At 47.3% G+C, this 19,871-nt stretch overlaps 1 protein-coding gene across 1 annotated transcript in view; it reads right to left on the reverse strand.

Moving 5' to 3' along the window:
• The window catches only part of LOC128413490 (uncharacterized), a 73,631-nt gene that overhangs the window by 24,814 nt on the left and 28,946 nt on the right, over positions 1-19,871 (reverse strand). Inside the window, exons 4-7 of the mRNA XM_053387490.1 lie at positions 11,517-11,633; positions 1,267-1,340; positions 1,039-1,174; positions 210-305 (exon numbers count right to left, since the gene is read on the reverse strand). Of these exons, the coding sequence (XP_053243465.1) occupies positions 210-305; positions 1,039-1,174; positions 1,267-1,340; positions 11,517-11,633 (423 nt within the window). The remainder of the gene's footprint in view (positions 1-209; positions 306-1,038; positions 1,175-1,266; positions 1,341-11,516; positions 11,634-19,871) is intronic.

Raw genomic sequence — 19,871 nt, forward strand, 5'->3', positions numbered from 1 at the left:
CGGCCCTTCCCCATACGCCATCAGCAGAGGACATATCTTGTGTGCCTTGCACAAGCATTGCTAGCAGAACAGAGGCCCACTTGACCATCAGCACCCACAACCAGCGAGTTGGCCGCAGATGCCCCCCGTGCAATCATTTCAAGAGGGTCTGTCCTCCAGCATGGAAGCTGCTGCTTCCCCCTGCTCTGACACCTTGGGGGCTCCCTTACCACTAATATCTCCTGCAGCGTCTCCAGAGAGGGGGCCTCCGACAGCAAGCTGGTGAGCATGTTGAGCCAGATGTAGATGGTCTCTTGAAAGCAGTCCTGGAAGGAGAGAAGCAAAAGCACTTAGAAGCTGAAGACCCCCATGGAAATCCCACATGCTCTGGAGCCTTCTAGTCCAAATTCGTAACAAAGCTTATGCAGGGCTTCAAGCAAGGCACACAAAGAGTCATAAACAGCAAACGTTTCTTGATATATGTAAGGTTACAGGTCATGTGATATAAAGATACAGGACTCCACACTGGGCTCAACTTCCTTGGGGTGTTCCAAGGCAGAGGGCCTTCTTGGTGGTGGGGCCCACCCCGTGGAACACCCTCCTATCAGATGTCAGAGAGATACATCATTATACTTCCATCTGAAGACATCTGAAGGCAGCCCTGCATAGGGAAGTTTTAAATATTTGATGTCTGGCTGTGTTTTAATTTGTTGGAAGCCGCCCAGAGTGGCTAGAGTAACCCAGTCAGATGGGCAGCATATAAACAAACAAGCAAACAAATAAAATTAAATGCAGCGTAGGAGGGAGGCATGAGAGTCACAAAATGCAGGCATGCAGGAATCATTTGTGGATGCATTTTAGCCAAAGGTGAAATGCAATAAATATGGAAACGTGATTAAAATCAAAAATATACACCCCAAGTCTCTGGCTGTTACATCATTGTGATGGGTCAAGTGTCTCGGGCAGCATTCTTTGCAGCTTACACGGCTCAGACTCTTTGCCCTCAAATGCTTTAACCTGGCAACCCCATTTTCCTCCAGAAGCAGAAGGTCCAGTCACCTGGCTCTGTGTTGCTGGCACAGAGCTCCCGGCTTTGACCTTCGTAACCTGCAATGATGGCAATTGGAAGACCTTCCTGATGGTTTTTTGTAGCAGCTGAGACCGGAGCAGGGGGTCCATGCGTGGTCTCAAGGCACTGAAAAGAGAAAGAAGGGGAGAGGAAAGGATCAGCACCCAGCAGTCCATAAACCTGGTGAAGAAATATGTACTGTGTCTGGCCGTACTTACGTCATGCGAATGATAGTTTCCATCGCTTGGTGTAATATGGTGAGCGATGCCATCGGCTCCTCTTTGATAACCTCCTGTGGTGGGGAAGCACACAGCATGTCAGGGAACTGGAGGCGCCATCCCTGCCACCACCACACCAAGCCCTGAGTTGTGCTCTCTATCCAGCCCACTTGACAACTTCTTTGCAATTGGCAAGTGGGTCCTCCTAGAGGAGAAGAGTGGGCTTCCTGGATCTGGGAATAAGAAGGACACTGACAAACTGGAACGTGTCCAGAGGAGGGCAACCAAAATGGTCAAAGGCCTGGAAACGATGCCTTATGAGGAATGGCTAAGGGAGCTGGGCATGTTTAGCCTGGAGAAGAGGAGGTTAAGGGGTGATATGATAGCCATGTTCAAATATATAAAAGGATGTCACATAGAGGAGGGAGAAAGGTTGTTTTCTGCTGCTCCAGAGAAGCGGACACGGAGCAATGGATCCAAACTACAAGAAAGAAGATTCCACCTAAACATGAGGAAGAACTTCCTGACAGTAAGAGCTGTTCGACAGTGGAATTTGCTGCCAAGGAGTGTGGTGGAGTCTCCTTCTTTGGAGGTCTTTAAGCAGAGGCTTGACAACCATATGTCAGGAGTGCTCTGATGGTGTTTCCTGCTTGGCAGGGGGTTGGACTCGATGGCCCTTGTGGTCTCTTCCAACTCTATGATTCTATGATTCCCTTTTTCTCCTGGGCAGAGCTCTACCACATAAGAACAGCATAAGATCAGCCTTCTGGACCAGGCCAAGGGCCCATCTAGTCCAGCATCCTCACAGCATTCTCACAGTGGCCAACCAGACGTCTGTGAGAAACCAGGGAGCAGACCATGAGCCCAAGAGCCCTCTCCCCACCTGTGGCTTCCAGCAACTATATTCAGAAACATTGCTTCCTTCCTCTGTGGAGGTAGAACATAGCAATCATGGCTGGGAGCCATCGACAACCCTCTCCTCCTGGGAGAACCTAGCCTCTTTTACTTAGGCGCTGGTGACATCCTGCTGAGGTTGCCACAATGTAGGGCTGCCTTTCTAGAGGGTTTGGAAACTTGAGTTGGAGCAGAACGTGACCACCCAGAAATGGTTTGGGGCCAGATGGTCAGAACATGCAACCCAGAGCTAGACCTACACAGCTATTTTTAAGAAAAAACGCTCTGAAAATAAACCCCAGGAGATTCCCCCTCTTTTTTTCTTTTTCTTTTTACTCACTATGATGCAGAAGGTGAGCTCGTCTTTGTGGGGGAAGGTGACATATCCCACATTCGATTGCACAAGCGCCTTGGTTGTTAGAGCTGCTGCCTTCATAAAGCTCTTCTTCAAAGCCTGGTTCTGAAAGGAGAAGGGATTTTATAAAATTGAGTTTGAATCAAAATCACAAGGAAACATAAAGCCACACTGACCCTAACCCTAATTCTAATCCTTACCCTAACACTAACCCAATCCAAAAATTAACCCTAACCCAGAAATGGTCTTGTTAGATGGTTAAATTCATGGTAAATTGCTGTTTTAGGGTTTGTTTTAAAAAAGTCTGGAAAGAATTAATCCATTTTGCATTACTTTCTATGGGAAAGCGTGCCTTGGTTTGGAACGCTTTGGTTTCAGAATGGATTAAGTTTGAGAACCAAGGTACCACTGTAGTGCCCCATCTGGTCCTAAGGGTGGAGTCAGTATACACCCCAGTCTACAACCCTTCGGTGGATGAAGCCAGAGACCCTGCCCTAGGGCACAGTCTGAAGGCATGTGGTGCAAGGACCTTGACGAAGCTCAGGAGGTCTGCTCAGTGCCTGGATGGTGACCACGGGGGAAATGGAGTCGTATGACAGGAGAAAGGCAGGATATACCGTATTTTTTCGTGTATAAGACACCCCCTATTTTGGGGGACTCCAAATTAAGAAAATGGGGGAAGGATTGCCCAGAGTTGCTGAGCTTTTGGGAGGGAGGATCACCCACAGTTGTTCAGCTATTTGGGGGAGGGGATTCCAAATATTGCTCACCTGCTGGACCTATGCTGCCACTCACACACGTCACAAAACCCACCTATTGTCTGTCCCTCGCCGGCAGAAACCGCCAATCGCCTTCCCAATTGCCGCAGCGACAGCCAGTCAACACCACCCCTTGCCGCAGCCACCAATAACATGCACAATAGCCGCTGACTATCTCCGGCTTGCAGCGGCAACCAATCCCACGTCCCCCTATGCACTATCTGTGTATAAGATGACCCTCATTTTTAAACATCATTTTTTAATAATAATAAAAAACACCTCGTCTTATACACGGAAAAGTATGGTATAGCTGAGAGAACAAACAACAGGAGTCCGTGTGATAATCAGAGCCATACCTTCCTGCTGTTCTGGAATTGGAAGAGGAGCTCCTCTGTGAGGACGTCTATAAAAAAGGGGAGATCATCCTGCCGTGCCCCGAATGCCATTTGCCCGCAGCAAAGGATGACGGTGATACTGGCATTCGTCTTGCTAGTATTCTGGAGGGAAAGGATGGGGAAAGTGAGTTTGGGAACCTTAAGTGCAATTGGAGACAAATCACCATTTAGTTGGGACCTTTTAGCAGCTGGGAAAATATTCATAGAATCATAGAATCCTAGAGTTGGAAGAGACCACAAGGGCCATCGAGTCCAACCCCCTGCCAAGCAGGAAACACCATCAGAGCACTCCTGACATATGGTTGTCAAGCCTCTGCTTAAAGACCTCCAAAGAAGGAGACTCCACCACACTCCTTGGCAGCAAATTCCACTGTCGAACAGCTCTTACTGTCAGGAAGTTCTTCCTCATGTTTAGGTGGAATCTTCTTTCTTGTAGTTTGGATCCATTGCTCCGTGTCCGCTTCTCTGGAGCAGCAGAAAACAACCTTTCTCCCTCCTCTATGTGACATCCTTTTATATATTTGAACATGGCTATCATATCACCCCTTAACCTCCTCTTCTCCAGGCTAAACATGCCCAGCTCCCTTAGCCGTTCCTCATAAGGCATCGTTTCCAGGCCTTTGACCATTTTGGTTGCCCTCCTCTGGACATGTTCCAGTTTGTCAGTGTCCTTCTTGAACTGTGGTGCCCAGAACTGGACACAGTACTCCAGGTGAGGTCTGACCAGAGCAGAATACAGTGGCACTATTACTTCCCTTGATCTAGATGCTATACTCCTATTGATGCAGCCCAGAATTGCATTGGCTTTTTTAGCTGCCGCGTCACACTGTTGGCTCATGTCAAGTTTGTGGTCCACCAAGACTCCTAGATCCTTTTCACATGTACTGCTCTCAAGCCAGGTGTCACCCATCTTGTATTTGTGCCTCTCCTTTTTTTTGCCCAAGTGCAATACTTTACATTTCTCCCTGTAAAAATTCATCTTGTTTGTTTTGGCCCAGTTCTCTAATCTGTCAAGGTCGTTTTGAAGTGTGATCCTGTCCTCTGGGGTGTTAGCTACCCCTCCCAGTTTGGTGTCATCTGCAAATTTGATCAGGATGCCCTTGAGTCAGTTTAGTAGTCAGTAAGTCAGTTTAGTAGTCAGTAAGTTGTTGTGCGAAAGGTGGAGGGCACAAGGAGAAGGGGACAAGCTCTCTGCGTGCAAACAGCACGCAGACCTAGTGGTGGGAGGAAAAAATCCTAAAATAAGAGACACGGGGGAATGATTAATGGACTTCAATGTCTGTACACTAATGCGCAAAGCATGGGAAATAAACAAGATGAGCTTGAACTCTTGGTACAGCCAACTAAATATGACATAATAGGCATCACTGAAATCTGGTGGGATAAGTCCCACGATTGGAATGTAATAATGGAGGGATACAATCTATTTCAGAGAAACAGACCAGACAAGAAAGGAGGAGTGGCGTTATATGTCAGGGATGTGTATACCTGTAAAGAGATCCAAGATTTAGAACCTCAAAGCCAAAGTGAGAGCATTTGGGTCAAAATAAAGGGAGAGAAGAATAACAGTGACCTCATTGTGGGAGTTTACTATAGATCCCCATGCCAAACGGAGGACATAGATCATGCCTTCCTGGAACAGATGGCCAAGCATGCAAAAGGAAGGGAGATAGTAGTAATGGGGGACTTCAATTACTCGGATATTTGTTGGATGTCAAACTCAGCCAAGAGCATAAGGTCAAACAGATTCCTCACTGGCCTTGCAGACAACTTCATTGTCCAGAAAGTGGGAGAAGCAACAAGAGGAACAGCCATTTTAGATCTGGTCCTAACCAATGTTGATGACCTGGTTAGTGGGGTAGAAGTGGAAGGATCATTAGGCGCGAGTGATCATGCTCTTCTGAAGTTTACTATACAGCGGAAAGGAGCAGCCAAGCATACTAGGACTCAATTTCTCGACTTTAAGAAAGCCGACTTCATAAAACTTAGGGAAGTGCTGGGTGAGATCCCATGGACAGTAATACTAAAAGGAAAGGGAGTTCATGATGGCTGGGAGTTTGTTAAGAGGGAGATAGTAAAAGCACAACTTCAGGCAATACCAATGAGACGGAAACATGGAAGGTGCCTAAAGAAGCCAGGGTGGCTATCTAAAGAACTTTTAACTGAGTTAAGATTAAAAAAGGATGTGTACAAAAAATGGAAAAGGGGGGAACCATCAAAGAGGAATTCAAACAAATAGCCAGCACGTGTAGACACAAAGTCAGAAAAGCTAAAGCACAGAATGAACTCAGGCTTGCTAGAGAGGTTAAAAGCAACAAAAAAGGCTTTTATGGGTATGTTCGTAGCAAAAGGAAGAACAAAGAAACAGTGGGGTCACTCAGAGGAGAAGATGGTGAAATGCAACCAGGGGACACAGAAAGGGCTGAACTCCTCAATGCCTTCTTTGCCTCAGTCTTCTCCGATAAAGAAAACAATGCCCGACCTGAAGAATTTGGAGCAAATGATTCAGCAGAGGAAACACAGCCCAGAATAACTAAGGAGATAGTACAAGAATACTTGGCTAGTCTAGATGTATTCAAGTCTCCAGGGCCAGATGAACTGCATCCAAGAGTATTAAAAGAACTGGCAGATGTGATCTCAGAACCACTGGCAGTCATCTTTGAGAATTCCTGGAGAACAGGCGAAGTCCCAGCAGACTGGAGGAGGGCAAATGTTGTCCCTATTTTCAAAAAGGGCAAAAGAGAGGACCCAAATAATTACCGCCCAGTCAGTCTGACATCAATACCAGGGAAGATTCTGGAGCAGATCATTAAGCAAACAGTCTGTGAGCACCTAGAAAGGAATGCTGTGATCACCAATAGTCAGCATGGATTTCTGAAAAATAAGTCATGTCAGACTAACCTGATCTCGTTTTTTGACAGAATTACAACCCTGGTAGATGAAGGGAACGCAGTGGATGTAGCCTACCTTGATTTCAGCAAGGCATTTGACAAGGTGCCCCATGATATTCTTGTAAAGAAGCTGGTAAAATGCGGTCTTGACTATGCTACCACTCAGTGGATTTGTAACTGGCTGACTGACCGAACCCAAAGGGTGCTCATCAATGGTTCCTCTTCATCCTGGAGAAGAGTGACCAGTGGGGTGCCACAGGGTTCTGTCTTGGGCCCGGTCTTATTCAACATCTTTATCAATGACTTGGATGATGGACTCAAGGGCATCCTGATCAAATTTGCAGATGACACCAAACTGGGAGGGGTGGCTAACACCCCAGAGGACAGGATCACACTTCAAAACGACCTTGACAGTTTAGAGAACTGGGCCAAAACAAACAAGATGAATTTTAACAGGGAGAAATGTAAAGTACTGCACTTGGGCAAAAAAAAGGAGAGGCACAAATACAAGATGGGTGACACCTGGCTTGAGAGCAGTACATGTGAAAAGGATCTAGGAGTCTTGGTGGACCACAAACTTGACATGAGCCAACAGTGTGACGCGGCAGCTAAAAAAGCCAATGCAATTCTGGGCTGCATCAATAGGAGTATAGCATCTAGATCAAGGGAAGTAATAGTGCCACTGTATTCTGCTCTGGTCAGACCTCACCTGGAGTACTGTGTCCAGTTCTGGGCACCACAGTTCAAGAAGGACACTGACAAACTGGAACGTGTCCAGAGGAGGGCAACCAAAATGGTCAAAGGCCTGGAAACGATGCCTTATGAGGAACGGCTAAGGGAGCTGGGCATGTTTAGCCTGGAGAAGAGGAGGTTAAGGGGTGATATGATAGCCATGTTCAAATATATAAAAGGATGTCACATAGAGGAGGGAGAAAGGTTGTTTTCTGCTGCCCCAGAGAAGCGGACACGGAGCAATGGATCCAAACTACAAGAAAGAAGATTCCACCTAAACATGAGGAAGAACTTCCTGACAGTAAGAGCTGTTCGACAGTGGAATTTGCTGCCAAGGAGTGTGGTGGAGTCTCCTTCTTTGGAGGTCTTTAAGCAGAGGCTTGACAACCATATGTCAGGAGTGCCTTGATGGTGTTTCCTGCTTGGCAGGGGGTTGGACTCGATGGCCCTTGTGGTCTCTTCCAACTCTATGATTCTATGATTCTATGATTCTATGATTCTCTAAGCTACCAGCATGAGTTTGACCAAGCTGCGGGAGGCAGTGGAAGACAGGAGTGCCTGGTGTGCTCTGGTCCAGGGGGTCACGAAGAGTCGGACACGACTAAACGACTAAGCAACAACAACAAGTTGTTGTGCAGACTTACAAATTTTGTATTTTTTTTTCCTCCAGGAAACTCAAACTGCTGGCAAGCCAGGGCTCCACCACCCTATATATGTGCATCGGGTTCTTCCTGCCTAAATGTAGAGCCTGACATTTGACCCTATTGAATTTCATTTTGTTAGTTTGGGCCCAGTTCTCCAATCTGTTAAGGTTATCTTGAATCCCGATTCTGTCTTCTGTGGCATTGGCTACCCTTCCCAGTTTGGTGTCATCTGCAAATTTGATGAGCATCCCCTCAATTCCTTCATCCAAGTCATTTATTTTAAAAAAACGTGGAACAACAACGGGCCCAGGACAGAACCCTGTGACACCCCACTGGTCACTTTTTCCCCAGGATGACGAGGAACCATGAAGGTGTTCTCTTTGGGTTCGGTCAGTCAACCAGGGAGGAAGTGCAGGACAGTGTAGGGTAGACTGACCACTGGTGCTCTTTTCCATGGGAGCTGCTTTTTTAAAATTAAAATGAACCGGGTGGATCTGCTCATCTTCTCCATAGTGAGGGTTGGGAAATTTCCTTGGTCATTTCCCAACTCACAGCAAAAATCCAGGGGTACCACACTCCTGGGTTTCATTTCTCTTGGATGGCAGAGCACAAGAGAGTTCAGGACTGCGTTCAGATGTAACAATAAACCAGAGGGCATCAACATAGGTTGGCCTCTAGCTCCCATCAGCCTCAGCCAGCATGGCCAGTGGTCAGGAGGGATGGGAGTTGCAGTCTGTAGCATCTGAAGGGCCCCATTTTGGTTACCTCTGTGATAAACTATGGTTTATTATTGTGTGAATGAGCCTTGGACTCATCGGCTCCTGCTCCCTTCTCCTCTAGCACAGTTGCAAAACGGAGACCAGAAGCTTGAGGGAAGTTAACTGAAAGTGGAAGGAAAAGGTTCTGATCTCCTTCCAGCTGGGTTGGAGAATTGGAGAGTCGGGGGCACATGACCCCAAGGCCCCCTCAGGTTATGGAACTGTTAGATCCGCACGCAGTTACTATGCCTTTGTAATAATTCGCTTAATTAACGAATACATGGAGGTGAACACAGAGAGTGACACTCAACTATGCTTTGCTTCAAGTAGACCTGTCGAAATGAATGGGCCTAACTTAGTCATCTTCATTAAATTCAATGGGTCTGCTCTAGAACATAGTTGAATGGGGCCAGCAGGCACTCCCGTAAGGCAGAAGAACCCTTGCACGAGAGCAACTTGGGCAGCTGCCCTGCCCCGGGATGCAGCTGAAACCTCTCCCCTCTTTCTCTCTGCCTCTCCCAGCCTGCCGCCTGCCTGCTCTCTTGGGTTCTGCTCCCTCCCCTCAGTTGGAGAGGTGTCCCCTCTTCCAAACTCTAAGAGGTTCTTCATTCAAAGCTTTCTGACAGCAGAACACTCTCCCTTGGGAGGTTGTGGACTCTCCTTCATTGGAGGTTGGATGGCCATCTCTCAGGGATGCTTGAGCTGAGATTCCTGCATCGGAGGGGGTTGGGCTAGATGACCCTTGGGGGTCCCCCATTAGCTTCCACTATTGAAGAAATGCCAACCAACCATCTGACAACCAACCTAAAAACAGGGGTCAGCGTACTTTGGGGGATGACCAATGGTTTCTAACGAATCCGTTTGACTGACTGACTGAGCCAAGGGATCAGATCAGATCTAGGATCTGGAGCCACAGAGACAGGACTGCTGGAGCCCACTTCAGAAGGATGACTGAGACATACCCACAGAGGAAGCTGTCTGGCTTCCATACTGAGAGGATGAGCAGATCCAATTGCCTTTTTGGAATGGTAAGGATCCCATCCCTTGAAAAAGAGCATATTTGGAAATGGGGCAGGATTCGTTCTTTTCCAACACAGCTCTGTTTTACTAGATCAGAGGAACCCACAGGCTGCTTCACGTGCTTTGGTGTGGATGTAAATAGCCGCTAAGGATCCAATTTGCCAGGACCTTTGTCTAACCATTGGCCATGCTGTCAGGGGCTGATGGGAGTTCCAATTCAAAACACACGGATGGGGAAGGGGCACCAGGCTGGGGATGGCTGACCTACACTCTTGCTGCGCTCTTTCCTCACTTCACACCCTTACCTCAGACGTCTCTGTCTTCCTTGCAATGGCTGCGCGGCCAAAATCCCGCACTGCCATCAGCGCCTGGGAAATATGGGTGCTTGAAGCCACACCAATAGCCTCAGAAATTCCCTAGGGAGAATGAGGCACGTCAAAAATGTTGTTTTCTTGATTGCAATTAGTGATAATAATAATAATAAAAAATTTTATTTATATCCCGCCCTCCCCAGCCAAAGCCGGGCTCAGGGCAGCTAACAACAATAAAATAGTACAACATTCTAAAAACATTTCATTATAAAAGTTAATTAAAATCAATTAAAATGAAATTGATGGCAACCATTAAGCTAAGCTGATCATGAGGGATGGAGGATAAATGTGATTCTGTAAGCAGATTGCTGCAAAATGTGGGGAACCAAATTTAAGAATGGAGAAATGAGACACTTAGAGAACCAATTTGAACAGATCCTTTCATCCCGGATAATAATAGGGGTGGTTTGAAGAACGATATTTCTGTGGATTCTGATGTGAACTGACCAGACCACACCTCCCAGACTCATGTGCAGCTTGCAATGCAAGGATGCCTTGCATTCTGACATTTTCGAATCTTGTGATACAGTTCTTGGCTTCATTAAACACCCAACTACATTAAAATGCATCATTTATTCCCTGGAAGTATTTGTAATCCACCCCTCACCCAAAGGTGCCAGAGCAGAAATATGCACCATCTAAACCAGGGTGCTCCAATATCTCATACCAAGCGGGCCACAAGAGTAGTTCAGCATAGAACCTGTGGGCCGCACACTGACTTGTCGTGTGGGAGAGGGGAGCAAGGCCAAAATTTGACACACACACCCGGCCCGCATGCTGCCTTCCCAAAGGTAGGCAGGTGAGGCGCTGGGTTTTGGGAAGGAGGCACGAGGCTCTGGTGGGACCTAGCGCCTTCCCACCTTCTTGCCAAAGGTGGGAAAGAGCTAACTGAGGACTCTAGGACCCTGACAGATCACACCTGCCTCCTTCCCCAAGCCCATCACCTCCTTACCCAGCTTTAGGAAGGTGATGCAAGGCCTACAGGTGTGTAGGGGTGCCTCCAAGGTTGCTGAGGGCTGCCAAGAAAGGCATTGAGAGCCACTTGTTGGCTGCTCTGCTCTAACCCAAAACTAAACAAATCTGCCCCAGATATGTTGAATGCTGAAAAGCGGTTCCTCCTGTAAGAGGCTTTGAGGGGGTGACTGGGTGGGCACGAAATCCTTGGAGGAAGGAAGGTCATGAGCAGAAATCAGGACAGAGGGCTGGTGGGGTCTGTGGGGTAATGTCAGGGACTGGCTGGATGAATAAGAGTGGGGGACCCTGGATTGTGGTGGTGGGACACTGGGGAGCAGCCTGGGGAGGCGCTTGAAGCAGGAGGGTTCAGAAGGAGGAGGCTCTTCCAGGACACGGCTGGAGGTGGAGAGTCTCCGTGTGAGCACAGTCCCAGTCCCGCTGGCTCTTCTCCCCCCTAACATCCCACACTTTCACTCACCTCTCTGTCTGCTTCCTCTTCGAGAGGCAACGTCAGGAGTAAGTGCAGGTACTGGTGGACTGTCTCTGCGCTCCTGGAATCCCGCAGCTTGAGTCCATAGTATCTATAGAGGGCGTTCTAAGGGTTGGGGAAGGTTTGGGTGAGTCACAGGGAGGAGACCCCACCAGCTACATCAACTGCTTTTGGAAAACCAAAGAATTTCAATTTTACCGTCTGAAAATGTCGGGTAATACTGAATAATAATAATAGATTGCAAGTACTAGGCAATTGTTTTAATGATTTGTATGCAATTTTACACATCTTCTGAATTCCCAAGTCATGTTACAACTCTTTAAAGGTAAAGGTAAAGGGACCCCTGACAAATAAGTCCAGTCGCAAACGACTCTGGGCTTAAAACTCATCTCGCTTTAAGGCCGAGGGAGCCGGCATTTGTTTGCTTCCACAGACAGTTTCTCCAGGTCATGTGGCCAGCATGACTAAGCCGCTTCTGGCGAAACCAGAGCAGCACACGGAAACGCCGTTTACCTTCCAGCCGGAGCAGTACTGGCTTCGGCTGGGGAGGGTGGGATATAAATAAATTATTATTATTATTATTATTATTATTATTATTATTATTATTTACTTGCACTGTGTGCTTTTGAACTGCTAGGTGTGTAGGAGCTGGGACCGAACAACAGGAGCTCACCCCGTCGCAGGGATTCGAACCGCCAACCTTCCGATTGGCAAGCCCAAGCGGCACAGTGGTTTAACCCACAGCGCCACCCGCGTCCCTATTACAACTCTTTAGTACTCCTCATTTGGGGAATTTGAAAGTTGACAAGTTCAGCATGTCCTAATTGCTCTGCCTCCACTGTTGGAGGCAGGAATGCTTCTGAATACCAGTTGCTGGAAACCACAGGAAGGGGAGAGGGCTCTGTGTTCGAATTCTGCTTTCCAGTTTCCCATGGGCATCTGGTTGGTCTCTGTGAGATAAGGATGCTGGACTGTGCAGGCTGCTGGTCTAACCCAGCAGCCTTGTCTTTCATTCTCATGACACACTTTTGTCCTAGATACGCTGACCCTAGGCTCTTCCCGCTTTTTAAGAGAACTAATATCTGCACCCGCAGCCTCTTACGGGTTTCCCCACCCTCCCTCCACGACTGAAATTGGGAGAGGGTGTTCTCTTTTGTGGCACCCCACAGTAATGTGATTGGCTGTCACCGGTTTAAAAGGAAAGCCTGTCCAATAGTAGTGGAGTGGTGTAGATGAGTGTGGAGTCTTCTTTTGCCTCAAGGCGCAGGTACTCTGTCTGATTATATGAACTGCTTCTGTAGATATTTGTATATATCATAGAATCATAGAATCATAGAATCCTAGAGTTGGAAGAGACCACAAGGGCCATCGAGTCCAACCCCCTGCCAAGCAGGAAACACCATCAGAGCACTCCTGACATATGGTTGTCAAGCCTCTGCTTAAAGACCTCCAAAGAAGGAGACTCCACCACACTCCTTGGCAGCAAATTCCACTGTCAAACAGCTCTTACTGTCAGGAAGTTCTTCCTCATGTTTAGGTGGAATCTTCTTTCTTGTAGTTTGGATCCATTGCTCCGTGTCCGCTTCTCTGGAGCAGCAGAAAACAACCTTTCTCCCTCCTCTATGTGACATCCTTTTATATATTTGAACATGGCTATCATATCACCCCTTAACCTCCTCTTCTCCAGGCTAAACATGCCCAGCTCCCTTAGCCGTTCCTCATAAGGCATCGTTTCCAGGCCTTTGACCATTTTGGTTGCCCTCCTCTGGACACGTTCCAGTTTGTCAGTGTCCTTCTTGAACTGTGGTGCCCAGAACTGGACCCAGTACTCCAGGTGAGGTCTGACCAGAGCAGAATACAGTGGCACTATTACTTCCCTTGATCTAGATGCTATATTCCTATTGATGCAGCCCAGAATTGCATTGGCTTTTTTAGCTGCCGTGTCACACTGTTGGCTCATGTCAAGTTTGTGGTTAACCAAGACTCCTAGATCCTTTTCACATGTACTGCTCTCAAGCCAGGTGTCACCCATCTTGTATTTGTGCCTCTCATATTTTTGCCCAAGTGCAATACTTTACATTTCTCCCTGTTAAAATTCATCTTGTTTGTTTTGGCCCAGTTCTCTAATCTGTCAAGGTCGTTTTGAAGTGTGATCCTGTCCTCTGGGGTGTTAGCCACCCCTCCCAGTTTGGTGTCATCTGCAAATTTGATCAGGATGCCCTTGAGTCCATCATCCAAGTCGTTGATAAAGATGTTGAATAAGACCGGGCCCAAGACAGAACCCTGTGGCACCCCACTGGTCACTCTTCTCCAGGATGAAGAGGAACCATTGATGAGCACCCTTTGGGTTCGGTCAGTCAGCCAGTTACAAATCCACTGAGTGGTAGCATAGTCAAGACCGCATTTTACCAGCTTCTTTACAAGAATATCATGGGGCACCTTGTCAAATGCCTTGCTGAAATCAAGGTAGGCTACATCCACTGCGTTCCCTTCATCTACCAGGGTTGTAATTCTGTCAAAAAACGAGATCAGGTTAGTCTGACATGACTTATTTTTCAGAAATCCATGCTGACTATTGGTGATCACAGCATTCCTTTCTAGGTGCTCACAGACTGTTTGCTTAATGATCTGCTCCAGAATCTTCCCTGGTATTGATGTCAGACTGACTGGGCGGTAATTATTTGGGTCCTCTCTTTTGCCCTTTTTGAAAATAGGGACAACATTTGCCCTCCTCCAGTCTGCTGGGACTTCGCCTGTTCTCCAGGAATTCTCAAAGATGACTGCCAGTGGTTCTGAGATCACATCTGCCAGTTCTTTTAATACTCTTGGATGCAGTTCATCTGGCCCTGGAGACTTGAATACATCTAGACTAGCCAAGTATTCTTGTACTATCTCCTTAGTTATTCTGGGCTGTGTTTCCTCTGCTGAATCATTTGCTCCAAATTCTTCAGGTCGGGCATTGTTTTCTTTATCGGAGAAGACTGAGGCAAAGAAGGCATTGAGGAGTTCAGCCCTTTCTGTGTCCCCTGGTTGCATTTCACCATCTTCTCCTCTGAGTGACCCCACTGTTTCTTTGTTCTTCCTTTTGCTACGAACATACCCATAAAAGCCTTTTTTGTTGCTTTTAACCTCTCTAGCAAGCCTGAGTTCATTCTGTGCTTTAGCTTTTCTGACTTTGTGTCTACACGTGCTGGCTATTTGTTTGAATTCCTCTTTGGTGGTTTCCCCCCTTTTCCATTTTTTGTACACATCCTTTTTTAATCTTAACTCAGTTAAAAGTTCTTTAGATAGCCACCCTGGCTTCTTTAGGCACCTTCCATGTTTCCGTCTCATTGGTATTGCCTGAAGTTGTGCTTTTACTATCTCCCTCTTAACAAACTCCCAGCCATCATGAACTCCCTTTCCTTTTAGTATTACTGTCCATGGGATCTCACCCAGCACTTCCCTAAGTTTTATGAAGTCGGCTTTCTTAAAGTCGAGAAATTGTGTCCTAGTATGCTTGGCTGCTCCTTTCCGCTGTATAGTAAACTTCAGAAGAGCACGATCACTCGCGCCTAATGATCCTTCCACTTCTACCCCACTAACCAGGTCATCAACATTGGTTAGGACCAGATCTAAAATGGCTGTTCCTCTTGTTGCTTCTCCCACTTTCTGGACAATGAAGTTGTCTGCAAGGCCAGTGAGGAATCTGTTTGACCTTATGCTCTTGGCTGAGTTTGACATCCAACAAATATCCGGGTAATTGAAGTCCCCCATTACTACTATCTCCCTTCCTTTTGCATGCTTGGCCATCTGTTCCAGGAAGGCATCATCTATGTCCTCTGTTTGGCTTGGGGATCTATAGTAAACTCCCACAATGAGGTCACTGTTATTCCTCTCTCCCTTTATTTTGACCCAAATGCTCTCACTTTGGCTTTGAGGTTCTAAATCTTGGATCTCTTCACAGGTATACACATCCCTGACACTCCTCCTCCTTTCTTGTCTGGTCTGTTCCTCTGAAATAGATTGTATCCCTCCATTATTACATTCCAATCGTGGGACTTATCCCACCAGGTTTCAGTGATTCCTATTATGTCATATTTAGTTTGCTGCACCAAGAGCTCAAGCTCATCTTGTTTATTTCCCATGCTTTGCGCATTAGTGTACAGACATTGAAGTCCATTAATCATTCCCCCGTGTCTCTTATTTAAGGATTTTTTCCTCCCACCACTAGGTCTGCGTGCTGTTTGCTCCATTCGGTCTATGACATTTGGATGATCATCTTCATCAATTGATAGACTCCTACCTTCAGGAGCACTGTCTCCCTCCCCCGCATTAGTCAGTTTAAAGCCCTCCTGATGAGGTTTCTGAGATTTTTTGCAAAAACATTCCTCCCAACCGTTGTGAGGTGCAGCCCATCGCTTGCCAGAAGTCCATCTTCAAGAAGCTGCATTCCGTGATCTAAGAATCCAAACCGTTCCTGTTTACACCATTTGCGAAGCCAGTTGTTCACTTCCACTATTTTTCCCTCTCTCCCTGGGCCACGTCGTTCAACTGGGAGGACAGATGAGATGACAATTTGTGCATTTAATTGCTTCAATTTCCTGCCCAGAGCCTCGTAATCTCTTTTGATCTTCTGGAGGCTATTGCTTGCAGTGTCATTGGTTCCCACATGAACCAAGAGGAAGGGGCATTTGTCAGTGGGTTTTATGATTCCTTGCAGTCGTTCAGTTACATCTTGGATCTTAGCCCCGGGGAGACAGCACACTTCCCGAGACATCTTGTCAGGCCCACAGATAACTGCTTCTGTTCCCCTCAGTAGGGAATCCCCTATCACCACCACACGCCTCCTCTAAGGTCTGGTCGGGGTTCTTCCGTGAGCTGTCCGTTCCAAGGTCGCCTGCACATTCCCTGAGGGCTGACTTTGCTGCTCGTCTTCATATACCTGATCGACTGTTAATGAGGGAGAGATCCTCAAATGGAGTCTGCTCTTCGTCTTCCATGCTAGGGGAGAGGACCTCAAAGCGATTGTGTATTTCTAAACAATCAGAGCGAACCCTGGGCCTCCTACTTCTTTGAGTCACGTTTCTCCATATATCTGGCTCCTGTGTTGGTGAACTAGCCTCCTTCTCAGGGGAGTCCCCTGTCTCCTCCTTGGTGGAGACGGTGTGCTCTGTTGCTTCCAAGAAGAGCTCCAGCTCTCTAATTCTTTGGAGCGTAGCTACACGTTCCTCCAGTTGCTGGACTTTGTCTTTTAAGAGGGCAATCAACATGCAATTGCTGCAGGTAAAGCTGCCTGCAACCTTTGGCAAGATGGCAAACATTGCGCAGGAACCACAGGCGACTGCAGCTGTTCCCTCACCCTCCATCTTGAGAACGTGTCGTTGGGGCTGACTACAGCGGTCCTCCATCATAAAAAGCGTGAAGACAGGACAAATAAATTCCCCCAAAAAAAATATATATTTAGCTCACAATAATGAATACTGCACTAAAGAACCTGGGACTCTGAGCATTCTGCTAAAAGCGCCGCGAGGAATTCGTGACAGGGTTATGGGCCCAGCACGCTTCCGCTGCGCATGAGTACAGGTGGCAGTTATCTAGCCGTGGGTGCTGGAGGGGAGCTGCAGGGATGGAGCAGTCCAGAGCTGGCGTGTTGCTGGAGAAGCTGACGGCCACAAACTACAGGATCTGGTCAGTCCGCATGCAACACTTCCTCAAGTGTGAGGGCCTGTGGAAAGTGGTGGAAGATCCACCGCAGCCCCCTGAGGAGGATGAAAAGGATGAGAAAGCCTTGGCTACGATCATCCTTGGAGTGGACGACAGCCAGCTAATCTATGTAGCTGATAAGGTGACAGCAAGTGAGGCGTGGAATGCGCTCAAGGCTGTCCATGTGCGAGAGACAGCTGGCTCGCTGATAACACTGACCAGGAGAACGTACCGGTGTCGGAAGATAAAATTCCTAACAGGCTGTTTCCAGGAGCTAGTCTTAAGAGGGAGGCCTGTGGGGGAAGAGGACAAAGTCTTTATAGTCCTGAGTTCCCTTGATGACAGCTATGATATGCTGGTCAATTCCCTCGAGTCGGTAGAGACTGATAAGCTGACTCTGGAATACGTTACCGGACGGTTGTATGCAGAGGAGAACAGGCGTTCAGAGCAAAAGATCACCTCAGTCCAGCTGTTGGAGCATCCCAGAGGGAACAGCCGGGAAGAGTAGAGGTGTCAGGAGCCGGAGAAACAACCAGGAGGAGCTGCTGCAGACCAGCTGGTGGTCAACAAACTAAAAAGGTGTTTTTGCTGCAAGTCCAGTGGACATCTGCTTCGGGACTGCCCGAGGAAACAACAAAAACAGCAGAAGCACAGGAGGCAGCAGAGAGAGTCTAACACTTGGGTGTCTGCAGATGGCCAAGAAAATGAAGAGCTGTGGGTTCTGGACAGCGGAGCTTCTCAAACTTTTTGTAAAAGAAAAGCATTGCTAACTGATGCTAGGGCTTCCAACAAAACCATGTAAGTCTTGCCTCAGGCCAGAAAGCTAATATAGTCTGTGAGGGGGAGATTGTGTTCCCACAGCTGGGACACACATTCAGGAATGTGTTGTGTGTGCCTAGTTTGCAAAACAATCTCCTGAGTATTCCTGACTTAGCAAAAGCGGGCTTTGAAGTAAACTTTGTGGGAGATCAGTGCCAGATAAAGCCAAATGGGGCAGTATTGGCAAATGCTAACCTTAGAACTAATATAGAATCATAGAATCATAGAATCATAGAGTTGGAAGAGACCACAAGGGCCATCGAGTCCAACCCCCTGCCAAGCAGGAAACACCATCAGAGCACTCCTGACATATGGTTGTCAAGCCTCTGCTTAAAGACCTCCAAAGAAGGAGACTCCACCACACTCCTTGGCAGCAAATTCCACTGTCGAACAGCTCTTACTGTCAGGAAGTTCTTCCTCATGTTTAGGTGGAATCTTCTTTCTTGTAGTTTGGATCCATTGCTCCGTGTCCGCTTCTCTGGAGCAGCAGAAAACAACCTTTCTCCCTCCTCTATGTGACATCCTTTTATATATTTGAACATGGCTATCATATCACCCCTTAACCTCCTCTTCTCCAGGCTAAACATGCCCAGCTCCCTTAGCCGTTCCTCATAAGGCATCGTTTCCAGGCCTTTGACCATTTTGGTTGCCCTCCTCTGGACACGTTCCAGTTTGTCAATGTCCTTCTTGAACTGTGGTGCCCAGAACTGGACACAGTACTCCAGGTGAGGTCTGACCAGAGCAGAATACAGTGGCACTATTACTTCCCTTGATCTAGATGCGATACTCCTATTGATGCAGCCCAGAATTGCATTGGCTTTTTTAGCTGCCGCGTCACACTGTTGGCTCATGTCAAGTTTGTGGTCAACCAAGACTCCTAGATCCTTTTCACATGTAGTGCTCTCAAGCCAGGTGTCACCCATCTTGTATTTGTGCCTCTCATTTTTTTTGCCCAAGTGCAATACTTTACATTTCTCCCTGTTAAAATTCATCTTGTTTGTTTTGGCCCAGTTCTCTAATCTGTCAAGGTCGTTTTGAAGTGTGTTCCTGTCCTCTGGGGTGTTAGCCACCCCTCCCAGTTTGGTGTCATCTGCAAATTTGATCAGGATGCCCTTGAGTCCATCATCCAAGTCGTTGATAAAGATGTTGAATAAGACCGGGCCCAAGACAGAACCCTGTGGCACCCCACTAGTCACTCTTCTCCAGGATGAAGAGGAACCATTGATGAGCACCCTTTGGGTTCGGTCAGTCAGCCAGTTACAAATCCACTGAGTGGTAGCATAGTCAAGACCGCATTTTACCAGCTTCTTTACAAGAATATCATGGGGCACCTTGTCAAATGCCTTGCTGAAATCAAGGTAGGCTACATCCACTGCGTTCCCTTCATCTACCAGGCTTGTAATTCTGTCAAAAAACGAGATCAGGTTAGTCTGACATGACTTATTTTTCAGAAATCCATGCTGACTATTGGTGATCACAGCATTCCTTTCCAGGTGCTCACAGACTGTTTGCTTAATGATCTGCTCCAGAATCTTCCCTGGTATTGATGTCAGACTGACTGGGCGGTAATTATTTGGGTCCTCTCTTTTCCCCTTTTTGAAAATAGGGACAACATTTGCCCTCCTCCAGTCTGCCGGGACTTCGCCTGTTCTCCAGGAATTCTCAAAGATGACTGCCAGTGGTTCTGAGATCACATCTGCCAGTTCTTTTAATACTCTTGGATGCAGTTCATCTGGCCCTGGAGACTTGAATACATCTAGACTAGCCAAGTATTCTTGTACTATCTCCTTAGTTATTCTGGGCTGTGTTTCCTCTGCTGAATCATTTGCTCCAAATTCT

This window comes from Podarcis raffonei, chromosome 5, assembly GCF_027172205.1.
Source record: "Podarcis raffonei isolate rPodRaf1 chromosome 5, rPodRaf1.pri, whole genome shotgun sequence".
NCBI classification, from domain to species: Eukaryota; Metazoa; Chordata; class Lepidosauria; order Squamata; family Lacertidae; genus Podarcis; species Podarcis raffonei.